The sequence below is a fragment of the Pteronotus mesoamericanus genome, unplaced genomic scaffold (genome assembly GCF_021234165.1).
Source record: "Pteronotus mesoamericanus isolate MK-2021 breed Mesoamerican mustached bat unplaced genomic scaffold, CSHL_Meso_final contig_56, whole genome shotgun sequence".
NCBI classification, from domain to species: Eukaryota; Metazoa; Chordata; class Mammalia; order Chiroptera; family Mormoopidae; genus Pteronotus; species Pteronotus mesoamericanus.
The window spans coordinates 5,116,852-5,133,862 of NW_026555201.1; the positions used below are offsets into that span (position 1 = coordinate 5,116,852).

Here is a 17,011-nt window from a genome sequence, read left to right on the forward strand (position 1 = left end):
TCAAATGTATGGATAAAGATGCTCTCCATACCTTATATGCCTTAAAATGAATGTAAGGCAGTGAACAGTGATTTTTATGGCACTGTGATTTTTTGTATAAAAATAGATTACCATTTTTTTTGCATCTTGGTAGCATAGTTCTGAACTTTTAATTAAAGTATACAATTCTATTTTAAATATACCATTTAAATAGTATGCAGTATTTGCTTTATTAAAGGTCATTATAAAGTACTAAAGCCTATCTTATTTTGATTGCAGATATTATAGAACAACCAGTACTGGTCCAAGCAAATAGTAACAGAAGATCTGTTAGTACCCTCAAACCTTGTGCTAAAGATGCATATATGCTTTTCCAGGTATGTCAGTTAATAAAAATAATTTTTATTATAGAATATAGTTTTGAATTTTTATTTTGGAATATTATATGGCCAATTTATTTTTTTAAGTGTTAATTTTTAAAATTGTCAAATTTTAAAGTGTCAAAAGTAGTATTTCAAAAAGTTTCTAAAACATTAAAGAGCATTTATAGCTAAATAACATAATTAAATGTCACGTTTCACTTTGAGGAAATAAAATGAATTAAATATACAACTAGAAAATAGGTAAATTGAGGATGACTAGTCATATAATTACTAGGAAAATTTAAGTAACAAATGGTCTACTTAATATAATTTGACATACAAATACCTGATTTTAACATTACTTGTCATCAGTAAATCTTTTAAGTAAAATAAAATTCATCTGTACTGAAAATTTCATTAATTTGGATCAAAGGTTATGTTAAGTGGATTTTCATTAAATGAACATTAGATTAACCATTTATCTTTGCACTTTATATATTGTAGATAGTTACGATTCATTTATCTGTGTATTCTATATATCATCGATAGTTATATGATTTATTTATCTTTGTACTCTATTGTTGATAGTTATGTGATCCTTTAAAAGTTTACTTACATAATCCAATCTGTCAAAATTTGAATCACCAGTTTCTAAAGAGTAATAACAACTACTATGTAAGAAGAAATAACTTAAAAATTGTATGAACTAAGAGTTTTGAAAAGCATCTTTTATTCCGGCATATGAATGTTTTATTTATTTATCTACTGTTTGACTTATTTTCCCAGGACCTTTGTCAGTTGGTTAATGCTGATGCCCCTTACTGGCTAGTAGGCATGACAGAAATGACTCGCACATTTGGCCTTGAATTACTTGAGTCAGTCCTGAATGATTTTCCACAAGTCTTTTTACAAGTAAGCCACTTGTAGTATCTTGCAACAAAATTAATCTTTAATTCTTTTCACAGATATTTTTCAAGAAAGCAACATGTATTTTTTTCCCTCAGATTAAAAGATAAAAAGAATTCTAGCCTTAGACTTTACACTTGCGGTAATTTAGTGTCTTGCACTTTTGTAGTGCCGTAGCATCTTGCAATTTTAACATTAGAAGGAACCCCTAGAGACTATCTTGTAAGGCAGTCCTCAGTCAATGAGTGTATGAAGGAATGTGGTATTTTTTATATTTAAAACCCAAAGAAATTGTTAATGATTTTTACTTTTATATATAGCTATGTCATTTTTGATGATTTAAATGGAAAAAAGAAGTAATCAGTGCTTAATAAATTTAATGTGCAATAAAAATATTTCAAAACAGAGAGATAGTAGGGAAAACAGTAAGAAAGAATTCAGACTTTTGATTTTACTTGTTAGAAGCTACAAGTCCAAAATTGACTTAGTGATTTACACATGGTTTCTTGGTTAATAGCAGATCTTGAACTAAAATTATCTTTCAACTACTAATATACTTCTTTTCCTAACATGCTGTCTCCCTTAGTCATTTGTTTTATTCTCTGTTCTTACCTACAAAATGTGTGAATTAATGCCACAATGGTAAAACACCCTTTAGCCCAGGAGTTGGGACTGAAATTTTTATTACATGGTTCACAATTTTTGGTATATACTAGGAAGATGTTCGATAATTTGGGGGATAATGAACAGTATTAACTGATGTTTCTTTTTTTTTTTTTGTATTAGAATAAGTAATGTTTAGATACAACTTGTCTAACAGTCTTGTATGAAATGATAGTCATAACAGCTACCACTTTTTGACTGCTTACTACATGCTATGACTGTACCAAATTCCTTATATATTACATTCTCTTAAATCTTCAAAACTGCCTAACAACCAGTTATTCATACTTTTGACAGGAGGAAGCTAAGACTTTCAGAGAGTTAAGTAATTTGTGTAAGGTTTCATTGTAAGTGACAGAGTTGGGATTTGAACCCATGTTGATCCAGATTCCAAATTAGTTTCTCTCCTTATCCTCTCTTTTCGTTCACATCCCACATCCCAACCATCACCTTCAAAGTATATACAAGATCTAGTCACTTCATATGACTTTCTCCACAATTATCCTAATCCAAGCCACCGTCATCTCTTACCTAAATTATTGCATTAGCTTCCTAACTAATCTCTTTGCATCTATACTTGTCCCATTCTGTCATAGTTGCTTATCATATTACATCAAAAATGGTCTTTTAAAACAAGTCAGCTCTCTTCAGTCTTTCGTAAAATTGTTTCTGTAGATGTCATTTTTGCCCAGAGTAAAAGAGGAAATCCTAATAATGGTATATGGAACTTTTAATGATCAGTCTTCAATATTCTTTTATCTTATCTCTTTTCACTCTTCCCTTTGCCATTACTTTTTCAAAATGCTCTGATCCTTGCTGTTTCTTAAGTGACCCAAGTGGACTCCTGCTTTAGGCCTTTGTACTGGTTTCTGGGTCTGGAATGTTTTTTTTCCCATATGGCTTGTTCTCTTGCTTTTTTGAGGTCTTTGCTCAATGGTCAGCTTGTCAGCCAAGCCTTCCCCAACGACTTTGTATAAAAATGACAACTTTTTGTGCACGCCAATATTCTTACCTTTATCACTCCTCTTTATTTTTCTTTTCAGCACTATTACCTCCTGACATATATGTATTTGTATATTAGTTTAATTTCTCTCTTTTTCTATAGGAAAGTAAACTCTATGAGGCAGGGATTTAGTTCACTGTTGTACAGATGCCTATAACAGTGCCTGGCACATGGAAGGTCTTTGATAAATATGTAAATGAATGAATGAATGTATTGGTAAATGAATTTAATTAGAAATTTCTGCACTTGGGATTGTATTTTCTGATTTTGTAGGAAAAGATTTGAAAAAATGTTTCACATTTCAGATTTGTTGTGCCCATGCAATTCTTACTCTTATTCTTCCTGTTGTAATGCAAAGGGAGGGGGGGGAATTATTCTGTGTAAGATCCTAGAATTTACTCCTGTAAAGTTTTCAGAAAGAGATAAATATTTATTTTCTTTCACACATCATTTACTCAATTCAAACAGAATTTACCATTTAATGTGCTGGTCTGTGTGTTCTGTGCCGAGGATATAGAAGTTAAATAAGATAAAATTTTGGGCCTATGGTGATTAAAAGTCTAATTTGGAGAAAAATGTTCACTGAATGATAAGATGTGATGAATGCTGTGAAAAACAATTATAAAAAATGCTATGAGAATGATTAATTTAGGTACCAAACTTGGTGGAGAGTTGGTGATGAATCAAATGTGTGAAGCTTTTACCTGAAGAATGAAGAATAGTTAGCTGGGAGAAATAGGTAGAATGGGAAAAGAATACTCCAGAGCAGTGACCCTAAAAAAGGATCTATGTCTAGAAAACAAGCTGAATAGTGGCAGGGACAAAATTGAACTCAACCCAGGACCCCTTTCTCTAGTACAATTTTCATCCTTTGAGCTCTGAGGAATCTCAACATTAAATGGTTAGGTGTAAAAGGATAAAAGAGACTAAGAACCTGAGGCCAAAAAGACATGAGTGCATCTGAGAAAATGAGACAGATAAAAGACAAAGGCAAAGAAAGCTTCAAGATGAACCAAGTAATCGGTTAAGTCAGGTGCTTCAGAGAGATCTGGTAAGATGAAGACTGAAAAGGCAATGTTTGCTTTGTCCACAGAGATCATGATGAATATGATGAGAATAATTTCAGTGGAGTTGGCGTGGTTCATGGTGATTGCAGAGGAAATCAGGTGTAATCAGTTGAGTAGTGAGGGGTAAAAATGAATACATAGGACTTTAAAGTGTTGTATGTAATATTCATAAATCAACTAATATACAAAATTTAGTAAAGTATGAAAACGACCTTAATTATGCCTTTAATTTTGGCAGTCAAAGAAACTAACTCTAGATATGAGCGTAGAATTTCAAATAGCTAAACTCTTAAGATTCCATTTTGAAGGAAAAGAATTAGGAAGTACATTAAAATGAATATAAAAGTCTGGAAAGAATTAATTTGGAATTAAAAATGACTAACTTAATTTATCTCCAGGAAGTAAATTATACAAGGCTTTTTATCTTTTTATCCATGATTTCTTCTCAAATGAATCTCATTTTCCTCTCTGATGATTGTTTTCCTTGAATGAATATGATTTTTAAAAAATATATTAAAAATTCTGTGATTATGCCCTGGCTGGTGTGGCTCAGTGAAATGAGTGCCAGCCTGTGAACCAAAGGGTAACTAGTTCGATTCCCAGTCAGAGCACATGCGTGGGTTGTAGGACAGGTCCCCAGTAGAGGACACTCAAGAGACAACCACACATTGATGTTTCTCTCTCCCTCCCTTCCTCTCTCTCGCTAAAAATAAATAAATAAAATCTGTTTTTTAAAAAGTTGTGATTGTAAACAAAAAATTTTGTGATTCTGCTCTGTGCTTTTTTGTTGTAAGAATAAAGGATTAGATTGTATGATATTTATGATTACATCTTTGTTCTTAGCCTCACTGATATTTGAATGATTAAAACAAAAAAATAATAAGCATTTTAAGTTAGATACTAAATGTTGATTGGGCCTTATATTGTCAGTAAAATGGGACTACTTACATAGGGAATTAACAAGTTAAGGGAGGTTTTCTGCTTAATGTACCATGACTGTAAGTAAAATGTAAGAATTCTTTGCAAGATTTTTTAGGTTAAAAAAAATTGTATTTTTTGCCCTGGCTGGCGTGGCTCAGTGGATTGAGTGCCAGCCTCCAAATCAAAAGGTTGCCAGTTTGATTTCCAGTCTAGGGCACATGCCTGGTCTGCGGGCCAGGTACCCAATAGGGGGTGCACGAAAGGCAACCATATGTTTATGTTTCTCTCCCTTTCTCCCTCCCTTCCTCCCTTCCCCCTCTAAAAATAAACAAACAAAATCTTTTTAAAAATTGTATTTTTTATCAGCTTTTAGCAGTCTTCTGTTTAAGCAATCTAAGTAGAATAAAGTTATTATATTAACTAATATATCCATGCATGAATGTAATTATCTTTGCACAAAAGGATCAATAAATTATATAACTTTTTATATTTATGTTATTAATCACAGTTTTTCTCCTCAATTGCCTATATTAAAAGCTTTATCTGTTTGAGTTTATGTAATCTATTTTCTTTCTGCTGTTCTTTATGTTTTTAATTGTTTAATGTCCTGCTAAAATTAAAATTCCTTGCAGCAAGCATTGCTAAATCCAAAATTGTTAAATATTAGTTTTTAATTTAGATTCTTTAAGAAAAATCTATTGAAACATTGATGGTCATTTTGATATTACACTTTCAAAAAGCAATACTAATTTCAGAATTGTTTGTAAACAATAAAAAATGAAATAGTAAACTTATAATAAAGCTTAATTATGTACAAAGTTAATTTCTTTCTTCTCCCTTTCTTTTTCTTTTTGCAAATAGCACCAGGAATTTAGCTTCCTCTTAAAAGAAAGAGTATGTCCTCTTGTGATAAAGCTCTTTTCTCCAAATATAAAGTTCAGACAAGGTTCCAACACTTCATCTTCTCCAGCGCCAGTTGAAAAACCGTATTTTCCTATCTGCATGCGTTTGCTGAGAGTTGTATCAGTTCTCATTAAGCAGTTTTACAGTCTTTTGGTAAGTACTATTTTTCATATGTATTTTTGTGTGTAATTGTAGGCAGTACTCTTTTTAGAAGGTGATCTGTTATAGTGTGTTTAGCTTTTTCACCTCAGTTAAGGAAACTTTTATGAGTACCTATAGGTAATCTCCAAGATACTATAAAGATTCATTCAATCCTCTCTTAAGTCTTTCTAGCAATAGGTTTATATAGTATTTTTAATGTACATTAAGGAGATTCTTGGCTTATTATCTGAAAGCAGGTAATTAGATGAAAACTAAAATTATAGTATCTTCAACTTATTCTTTTTTCATTTACACTATTTCATATGTATAAACAAATTAAGAAGTTAAAGATTTGGTGAACTCCAGGATTAGACATTAATTTTGACTTTCAGTTTAATATTATATCTATTTCACATAAATTTATAGATGCAGAATATGTTGAGATATTTCTGATCATAGTTGTATCAATATAATGCCTTATTCTTAAACATTTAAAAAATATTTTTCAGAGAAAATGGTGTATTATATTTCTTTTTACATTGATGTCAAGTCAAATCCAGCATTGTATGATTTTTTTAGCATTCATATTTTTCATTTTAATTTACAAAAAATAATTGGTTCATCACCTACTGTGAGCAGTCAATGTACTAAATGTTAGAGATAACAACATTACAAGCTATTGGATAGTGTAGATAGTTTTTATACTAAAATCTGAGGAGAGCTTTTTAAAATAAAGTTTTTTCTGTATTTACTATATATTGTGTGTGTGTGTGTGTGTGTGTGTGTATATTCTTTTCATATTCCAAATCCACTTATATAAAATAAATTCAGAATAATCTTTATAAGCACTTGTAGTTATTTATTATTTCTGGCCACACAGGATATATCTATAATTCACATTGATGTATGTAGTGCATTGTTTAGCAATATCTGTAGAAAATCAAATGATTTTAGAATGTGTTGGTATTTAGGGATACTATAAGTTATTAGGGTTTGGTGCCAAGGGTTTAAGAGTCTTTTTTGTATACTCATAATTATTGGCTTGGACATTTTTGTTCTACCAAAATTAATAATATGTAAATGAACTGTAGGTACATACGTTTATGAACTTGGTTCATAGTTCCATCTTTCTCTGTAAGGATTAACGTTTAAAAAATTACAATCAGTATTCCCTGCAACATGTAAGGTATTTGATATAATTTGCAATAATTATAGTGAACTGAAAGACTTTATGTATAATTTTGTACAATTAAAATAGAGGAGAATAAGACACGCAAAACACTAATTGGAAAAAATGTAGACACCTCTATGTTCATTGCAGTGTTACTTACAATAGCCGAAATATGGAAGCAACAAAGTGCCCATCAATAGATGAGTGGGTAAAAAAGTGGTGGTACATATATATACAATGGAGTAGTACTTGGACATAAAAAGGAATGAAAGTTTGACATTTGCAACAGCATGCATGGACCTCAAGAGTATTGTGCTAAGTGAAATAATTCAGACATATGATTTCACTTAAGTGTGTAATCTAAATAACAAAATAAACAAAATAAAAACAGATTCATGGATACAGAGAACACAGGGTTGCAAGAGGAGAGGGGGGATTAAAGGGCTTAGTGAAAACAGTGAGGAGATTAAGTACAAATTGGTAGTCACAAAATGGTCACAGAGATGTAAAGTACAGCATAGGGAATATAGTCAATAATATTGTAATAATTATGTATGATACTTGAAATATCAGGGGACCACTTTGTAAAGTATATGATTATCTAACTACTATGCTGTACACCTTACACTAATACAAAATAATATTGAATGTAAAATGTAATTGAAAAATAAATTTTTAAAAATATTTTATTATTTTTAGAGAGGGGATAGGAGGGAGAAAGAAAGGGAGAGAAACATCAGTGTGGTTGCCTCTCACACACCCCATACTGGGGACCTGGCCTGCAACCCAGGCGTATGCCCTGACCAGGAATCAAACTGGTGACCCTTTGGTTCACAGGCCAGTCAGCAGAAAAGTTTTGAGAGGATCCCAAAATCTCTAGCTGGATTGATTGGTGAATATCTTTTCTGTATAAAACTAATCCATAAAGAATAACAGAGTTGACTGTATTTTCAAGTGCCAAATTTAAACAGAAAATTTGCCATACAAATAAAAGGGAAAACATGACCCAATCAAAGTAACAAAATAAATCTTCAGAAACTGACCCTAAAGAAAAGGAGCTCCATTAGTTACCTGACAAATAATTTAAAATAACTGCCATAAAGATGCTCAGTGAGCTAAAAGAGAACACAGACAATTAAATGAAGTCAAGGAAATTGTGTATGAACAAAATGAGGGTATTAAAAAAATCATAGAACCTGTATAAAAAAACCAAACAAATTCTGAGGCTGAAGAATACAATAACGGTTGTGAAAAATTTACCAAATGGGATCAAGAGCAGACTGGATCAAGCAGAAGAAAGAACTAGCAGACTTAAAGACAGGCCATGTGAAATTGTCAAGTCAGAGGAGCAAAAAGGAAAAAGCATTAAGAGACTCTAAGGGACATATGGTTCATTGACAAATAAACCAATATATACATGTCTAAGAAAAGAGAACTGTGTTTTACTCATACAATAACCTCTGACACCAGATGTGGGGATATTCTTCCTACAATTACCAATTCTCTAACAGCCAGGTGTCTTATATTTCAGTTCCATAAAGTGAGTAACAGGTAACCCACAGCCTGTCTAACTTGGCTATAAATGGGAGGTTCCCGTGATACCCTCTTTGGTTTAAATAATTTGCTAGAGTGGCTCATAGAACCTAGGAAAATATTTTACTTGCTAGAGATATCCCTCCACTTTCTGGAAGTTTGTTAAGCCACTTGACTTTTCTGAGACACCTACATTAGTGCCTGTTTTCGTTACCTGAAAGAAATATATAAAGGATTTTTGCTTTCATGAAAAATGTTGCTGTACGAAAGTTGGTCTTTTGTAAAAGCAAAGTGGCATAATGCCAATTATTGATAAGTAGGGGATCCTCTTTGCTTAACGCCATTTTGGCTTACAAGTATTTCCTTAGGAATGCTTTACTTTGGATAAGAGGGAGAAGCTATATTGCTGATTTATTACAAAGGATATGTCAAAGGATACTGGTTATCAGGCAGATGAAAAGACACATAGGGTATATATAGTCTGGAAGGGTCCTACGAGCAGGAGTTTCTGTGCCTGTGAAGTTGGGGTGTGCCACCATCCTAACATGTTGATGTGTTTGCAAACCTGGAAACCTCCAAAACTTCATACTTTGGGGATTTTTATGGAGGTTTCTTCATAGAGATGTTGATTAACTCAACGTCCACCTCTCTCCCCCCTCCAGAGAATTGGAGGTAGGCCTGAAAGTACCAATCTTCTAATCATGGTTTTGTCTTTCTGTTATACACCTGATATCCTGGCTTTCACCAACAGTTACCTTATTAGGAAAAAAGATGTTCCTATCACCTGGGAAATTTGAAGGGATTTAGGAGCTCTGCCAGATCCTCCTATCACTTAGGAAATTACATTTTAGGAGATATATGTCAGTAATTAGGGGTCAAAGACCAAATATTAGAACCCTATACAAAAGGGTTTTAGCAGTTCTGTGTCTGGGGCAGAGACATATATATATATAATTTCCTGTAATTTAACAGTGCATTATGGGAGACTAGGAGAGAAAGGGGCAGAAAGCCTGTTTGAAGAAGTAATGGCTGAAAACTTCTCAAATTGGAAGAGACACATACAAAGTCATGAAGCTTAAAAAATTCAAAGTAGGATTAATCCAAAGAGGTCTATTCTAAGACATTATAATCAAGCTGTCAAAAGTCTTTGAAGCAGCAAAGGAAAAGCAATTCTTGATGTGCAAGGGAGCTCTCAGAAGATGCTAATCAGATTTCTCAGAAATGTCACTCAGAAGGGAGTAGAATAACATAGTCAAGGTACTGGGGTGGAGGGGAGGAGTCAAGAAAAAATATTATATCCAGCAAAATTTTCCTCCAGAAGTGAAGGTAAAATTAAGACTTCCTCAGATAAATGATAACTAAGAGAGTTCATTGCCTATGACTAGGCCAAATATATGTCACTTCCCTATTTACCGTATGTTGCCGTGTATAGTGTGCTCCTGTGTATAATACGCACCCACGTTTTTGGCTCAAACTTTCTGGAAAATATTTTTCATTTTAATTTTTTAATTCCATTTTTATTTATATAGAAACAAAACCAATATCATATTCCAAGTATTATTTTATATATGGACATTGTTACCTTTTAATGCATAACCATAAATAAAATAATGAAAAATGTTTATATAGATGCAGAATTAGTACTACCCATGTATAATGTGCATCCTTATTTTTCTCTAAAAAATTTGGGCACAAAATATGCATTATACACAGCAAAATACGGTGTTCCCTAAATATTATCAAGGTTGTCTTAGGAAGACATCTTCCTCTTCCCCCTCTAAAATGCTACTTTAACTAATTAGCATAAGGCTCTAGGAGGAGAAGACATTCCTTTTCCTTTTTAAAAAAATTCTCACCTGAGGATATGTTTATTGATTTTAGAGAGGAAAGAGAGAGAGAAACATCGAGTGGTTGCCTCCCGTATACTCCCCAACTGGGGATTGAACCCACAACCTAGGTATGTGCCCTGATGGGGAATTGAACCTGCAACCTTTTGGTCTACATGATGACACTCCATTCAACTGAGCCACACCACCGTGGCTTCATTTTCTTTTTCATTTCCACGAGTCAGTTATGACAACAAAGTCTTCTGTTCTCAGCAATAATGCAGCATGTTTACATCTTCATACAGAATCCACATTTTATTTCTATTCCCAAACCAAGAATTACCAAATTATCTTTTATTTTTATAAAACCTGATGCTGAATTGTGTCCCTTCCAATATGAGGGTATTTGGAGATGGAGTCTTTGGGAGATAATTAGGTTTATATGAGGTCATGAGAGTAGGGTCCTTATGATGAGATTAGTTCCCTTATAAAAAGAGACACTAGAGAGCTTGCTCTCTCTCTCTCTCTTCCATGTGAGAACCAATGCACTAGAGAATCAGTGTTCTCCAGTATTCATTGGCGTTATCTTGTTCTGTCAAGTAACACAGTGGTAAAGATAACTAATCTTAAAAAGTTAGTGCTGTTAACATATCTAGATTGCCTAAATGAAATTAGAATACCTTAGTCATTTAGGTGTAGATATAACACCAAGTGTACCATATTCTTTCCCCTTTCTAACATCTGAACTAAGTGCCTCTCTGCCCTCTAAATCACTTAGGCTCCATGCCCAGATATCTTTTTAAGGAAGGTACCGTTAGGGAATTTATGAAACAGAATTATAAGTGGCTAGTATATTTCTTCTGAAATTGACTTCTGCTTCTAAAAAGGAATGAAAGGGATTAAATTGACTTGCCCAACCTAATTTTCTAATGCATATACATTTCTCTAACAGAGGCTCTTATCACTATAAATTCCATGACTCCTGCCTTTAAATATTCTACCTGACTTCAACATCTCATAAGCCAACAGTTATCTTATATACATAATTCCTTGTTGGAAATCTATTAGTATTTCCACCAGGATGACTTTGATTCATCTTAAGTAGCCATTACTTCTTGACTGTTATCCAGTACCAAAAGACTGTAAGAATTTAGAAACATTCATCACCCTTTGTGCTAGTATATAATGGAGTTCATGAAGTATCTTCATGCCACATTTGGACTTACACCATAGGTACTAATCTTGATACCTGTTTCCCTGTGACTGCAGTCTGTTGGGGGAAAGGCTTAACAATTTCAAAATAGGCTCCTTTCATTGACGCCCTTGAGAACAATTCAGTGTCCTCAACACTAGTTCTCTAATCAGACTTTCACACTTGGCAAGGAGGTAGAGCAAAGTTCTAGACCTCAGGAGAGAGGCTCTCTCTTTTACCCCAGTTATAATATTTCAGTGGCTATAGTATAAATTGAATCATTGTTTGATTTGTATTGGGATCACTGTGTCATAGAAGGGATGATACATTCTTTAAGGCAAGTTTGATAACATTAATAATGTCTTTGGCTGTGACACACTCAATATTGAGAGCCTTTGTTTTCTGGCCTAAAAACCTAACTGATGAGCTATCAGTTATATTACCATGTTTATATTTTACTTCCACTCTAAAGCAAAGAGAGCAAAATTTGAAAGACCTACTAATGTTAAAATTCTTCCATAGGTATAACAATTGCCCAGTGAGTCTCTAGCATGATTCTTTCTTTAAAGAGTTCTTTACTTAAAGAGGGTCATTTCATTTCAAAAAAGTAATAATACATTCTGTATTTGTATGCCACTTTGTTTTAGAGTACATTTTTCTCATATTTCTTGGAAAGATGTAGATCCTTTATAAGAAGGTTACCTAGCTTGTTGTCATCCACAAAGTTGGTGTTTAAAGAAGCTGAGCCATCTGACTTCTCATCTAGTGTTTGTCAACTACAACATGTTTAGGACAGTGACAAACCTTTGTCTTATGACCTCTCCAGTCATAGCAGTCTAAGGATAAAGTTGACTTTAATTATCCCTCCTTCCTTATCCTCATGATTATGTCCTACTTTTAAGCATCCAGTTCAAAACACAGAAAGGCATTAGAAATTACCAATTGCTGCCCTGGCTGGTATGGCTCAGTGGATTGAGTGCTGGCCTGTGAACCAAAAGGTCACTGGTTTGATTCCCAAGTCAGGGCACATGCCTGGGTTGCTTGCCCAGGTACCCAACAGGGGGGCCTGCAGAAGACAACTGATGTCTGCCTTGATGTTTCTCTCCCTTTCTTTCTCCTGCCTTTCCCCGCTCTGTAAATAAAATCTTTTTTAAAAATCACCAAGTGCTAAGACTTTGGGCTAAAATTCTGAGGGCTGCTATATTCCTCAAATTTCTTGCCCCACAGTATGAGGTCTGTCCAGAAGGTATTCAGCCATGCAATATGGAAAAGAGAGACATTTATTGAAGAAGATACAAGGTGCAAGGAACATTGTACATAGGATAATGACGTCTCAGTCCCCTTCAAAGTAGGCACCTTGGAATCGCACACAGCTCTCCCAATTGCCATCAGCTGCCCTGTTGTATTTTCTTGACTGTCATTGATGGTCTGAAATCTCTTTCCTTTCAAAGGTGATTTTAGTTTCAGAAAAAGCCAGAAGTCACAGGGTGCCAAATCTGGGCTGTAGAGGGGCTGAGTCACCTGGGTGATTTGATGTTTCATCAAAAAACTCTGCAGGAGATGTGATGTGTTGAGTGGGCACATTGTTGTGATGAAGTTGCCAACCACCAGTTGCCCACAGCTGCAGCCTTCTGAATCATCCGAAGAGTTTCCATGGAGGAATGTTCAAGCTTAATGCAAAATTTGATGTAGATTCATTGCTCTACTCACTCAGTCCATTTTGAGTGCGATGGCCACACAGTACACATGCTCACTCAATGGTGTTTACTGTCCCCACTGACTAGTACAGTGAAATCGTCATTGTTCGTGCATGTGCATTCCAGTCCTCTCCTTGGCTGTCAGGTTGTCATCGATGTCATGCAAGCTGATGGCTGGACTTTTTTGGGACAGACCTTGTATACTCATTAATTTCAAGGCACCCCTAGCTAAAACATCCAAAAACTTGTTACACTTGGAATAGAAAGAAGATTCAGTTCAGGCTGGCAGTCACAGATGTCAGGTTAATTCTTACCTCCCAGAGGTCCTGCTTGTCCTCAACTAATATGTAATAGAAACAATCCTCTAAACTCTGGTAGACTGGTTACATTTTGTCCATTCATTCAGTCATCAGACATTTAATGAATAATCTTGAGAAATGGGCTTTAAACATTATTTATTTACAAACTGTGCAGAACAGATGGTTTATGTTATTAACAGAGGGAATGATAACTGATATTTAATAAATATGTACCAAGGCTTGTTCTAGGTATTTTATATATCTTACACCCATCAACTGGTAAAGGTTCCTTTTCGTTTCCCTACTAGAAAACATAACACTAAACATCCCTTGGCTTATTGCCTTTTTGTTCTTAAACAGCAAAAGAATACATGGAAAAACCATTGTGGTATTACTGAAGGGGTAGAGCATATCCTATCAGCAGATTATGCGACCAGCCAGAAAAGAGGATGATGTGATGGTACATAGTACTTTCTAAAGAATAAGGATAAAAAATAAATCACATTAACAGATCACTACTGTGTATTTTTAGGGATGTATTTAGAGAGACACTAATTTTTTTATTTTTTTTACTCTTAGCTTTTCCTTATATAATTACTTTTTCTTTTTCTCCACTTACCATTAAGAATTTTAACTTAGTTAAAAGTAAGATTTTATTGATTTGTCCATAGGACTAAGTTAAGAATAAGAATGCAATTTATAATACTTAAATTTAAATAAATATTATTTAAAAATCTTACGCTCTTTAGGTAACTGAATGTGAGATATTTCTGTCACTTCTGGTGAAATTTCTGGATGCAGATAAACCACAGTGGCTACGAGCTGTTGCAGTAGAATCAATACACAGACTCTGTGTGCAGCCTCAGCTCTTAAGGTAAACTCCTCAATACCTTGTTAAATGCATAGGTTCTTATTTATGCCAGTTGGGAGAGTTTAAATATTTATTCCCAAATATTTAGTGATTTCTAAGCAAACAAAAAAGTGTATTATGTGCATATGGGGAGGGTAGGGGTATGGGTGTGGAAAGAATGGAAAGTGGTAAAAAGTGTGGTTAGTGGTTGCCATCAGCCGAATTTACTGAGTTAACATGGCCAAGAAAATTTTTTTAGAACATTACCCTCAGTGTGAACCTTTGTCCTAAATTAATAAAATCACTCAAATATGAAGTTTTAAATATAGCACTGAGACTGACTTAATAACATTACTTGCTATAAAAAAGATTGAAAATTTTTAATGTGTCTAAATAGTTTCCCCAACAACATTTAAAATTATCTTACAGGTCATTTTGTCAGTCCTATGATATGAAACAACATTCTACAAAGGTTTTTCGTGATATTGTAAATGCGCTGGGATCTTTTATCCAATCATTGTTTCTTGTCCCTCCTACTGGAAATCCTGCTACAACAAACCAAGCTGGTAAAGCTTATTCATGTTTTTATCTTCTGTCATAATTTACAAGTCACTAGTCCTAGCAGAATTTTATAGAAATCCTGTAACTAGAGAAATTTGGATTACCTAAATGTATTATATCTATTTTATAACATTTTGTTATATTTACTTATATTACTTTATATTTTATATGTAAGTATAAATAAAGACAACATTTAAAGAATAATTTGATCTCACTGAAGAAACTGTGTTTATTTCTCTCCAGAACATATTTTCTTTTCTGATATATTTTCATTTTCTGTAATAACATAACAAAAGCTTAGATGCTAATCTGCATTTTAGAAGAAACCTCATTTGTTGCCTCTCTTTAAAGAGCCTGGTTACTATGTCAGGAGATCTTTTAGTCATTCTTTTAACAAACCAGGTGAACTTGATTTAAATTCGGAAATCAATGTCTTCTTGTTTCCCTTTACTTTCTTTTTCTTCCACTTTTTATTTTCTGATTCATGGCTTTTTATTCATTATTCCCCACCTCTGATAAAAAGTGACTGATGAAAGATATATTAAAGTTTGTCTGTAAACTCTAATAGCCAAAGTATGATTGATAAATTTCATTTATTTGTGTGATACCCATTCCTATAGTACTATTTTAAAAAATTGACCAGGTCTTTGACTACTAGTGATTTGTAATTAAGTAGTAAATTGGTATCTTTGTTATCTTCCCCTTATAAAATAGGAAACAATAATGCAGGTGGCACTGTCTCAGCACCAGCTAACTCAGGAATGTTGGGGATTGGTGGAGGTGTTACTTTACTACCAGCATTTGAATATAGAGGAACTTGGATACCTATTCTGACTATTACAGTGCAAGGCAGTGCTAAAGCAACCTAGTAAGTAGTAGTAGAATTATTTTGTAAAAAGTGATATGGTTGGGAATGATAATTTATCCTAAAATGTTACTCTCTGTATTATATTTTAAATTTTGGACCTAGTATTTTTAACACATTTTAGAACTGATTTTCTTTTATTGTATTTTGAGAAATTTATCTAGTATGGGCTTTATTTATTTATTTATTTATTTTTTGGTACTATTTGGAGATTGTTAACAACATTATTAACTAAAATGTGATTCTTTACCTAGGGATCTATTCAGCTCTTTTATATAGTGTTTTGATTTAAGTATATGGCTTGATTTCAGACCCTATGAACTTAGGTTTTCTAGTTTTACTGAGTTAACCTTCAGCAAATTAGTTCACCTTTTTAAAATTTCATTTTACTCATCTATAAAAAGAGAGCAGTGATATATCAACTATTCAGCCAGAAAATATTGGATTTTTTTTGCACATGGATTAATTAGCATGTTCACATTGGAGCTTCCCTGTTGATTGGCATATTTAATTAATTCATTGTGAGGTTCATTATAAAATTATTTTCAATACCTTCTTTGAAACCCCACATATAAGTCTTAATTGTGTATTCTTTTAGACTTTTAAGTATGTAATAATTTAAAAAGTTAACTGGTTTATAGACAGAAGTAATCAACATAAGTGTTGGTAACATTTTTTTAAAGTATACTTTATTGATTATGTTATTAGTGTTGTCCCATTTTTTTCTCCCATTTATCCTCCTCCGCCCTGCATCCTGCCTCCCTCCAACATTGCCCCCCTTAGTTACTGAAGATGGGTTGTACATTTAAATTCTTTGGCTTAAATGTACATTTAAGTTCATTTCCTATACTATGCTTAACCTCCCCCTGTCCATTTTGTACCTACTAATTATGCTTCTTTTTCCCTGTGCCTTTTTCCCCATTCTCCACCCTGTGCTTCCCTGCTGATAACCCTTCATGTGATCTCTCACCTCAGTGATTCTGTTCCTATTCTAGTTGTTTGCTTTTTTGTGGGGGGGGTGGAGGGGGGTGTGCGCGCACACACATGTTTTAGGTTCAGTTGCTGATAGTTG

At 33.6% G+C, this 17,011-nt stretch overlaps 1 protein-coding gene across 3 annotated transcripts in view; it reads left to right on the top strand.

Moving 5' to 3' along the window:
- The window catches only part of MON2 (MON2 homolog, regulator of endosome-to-Golgi trafficking), a 120,408-nt gene that overhangs the window by 33,019 nt on the left and 70,378 nt on the right, over positions 1–17,011 (top strand). For all 3 annotated transcript variants that reach the window (XM_054580029.1, XM_054580030.1, XM_054580032.1), the window contains 6 exons: positions 259–356; positions 1,128–1,253; positions 5,763–5,957; positions 14,413–14,537; positions 14,943–15,079; positions 15,789–15,942. In XM_054580029.1, coding sequence (XP_054436004.1) covers positions 259–356; positions 1,128–1,253; positions 5,763–5,957; positions 14,413–14,537; positions 14,943–15,079; positions 15,789–15,942 — 835 coding nt within the window. The remainder of the gene's footprint in view (positions 1–258; positions 357–1,127; positions 1,254–5,762; positions 5,958–14,412; positions 14,538–14,942; positions 15,080–15,788; positions 15,943–17,011) is intronic.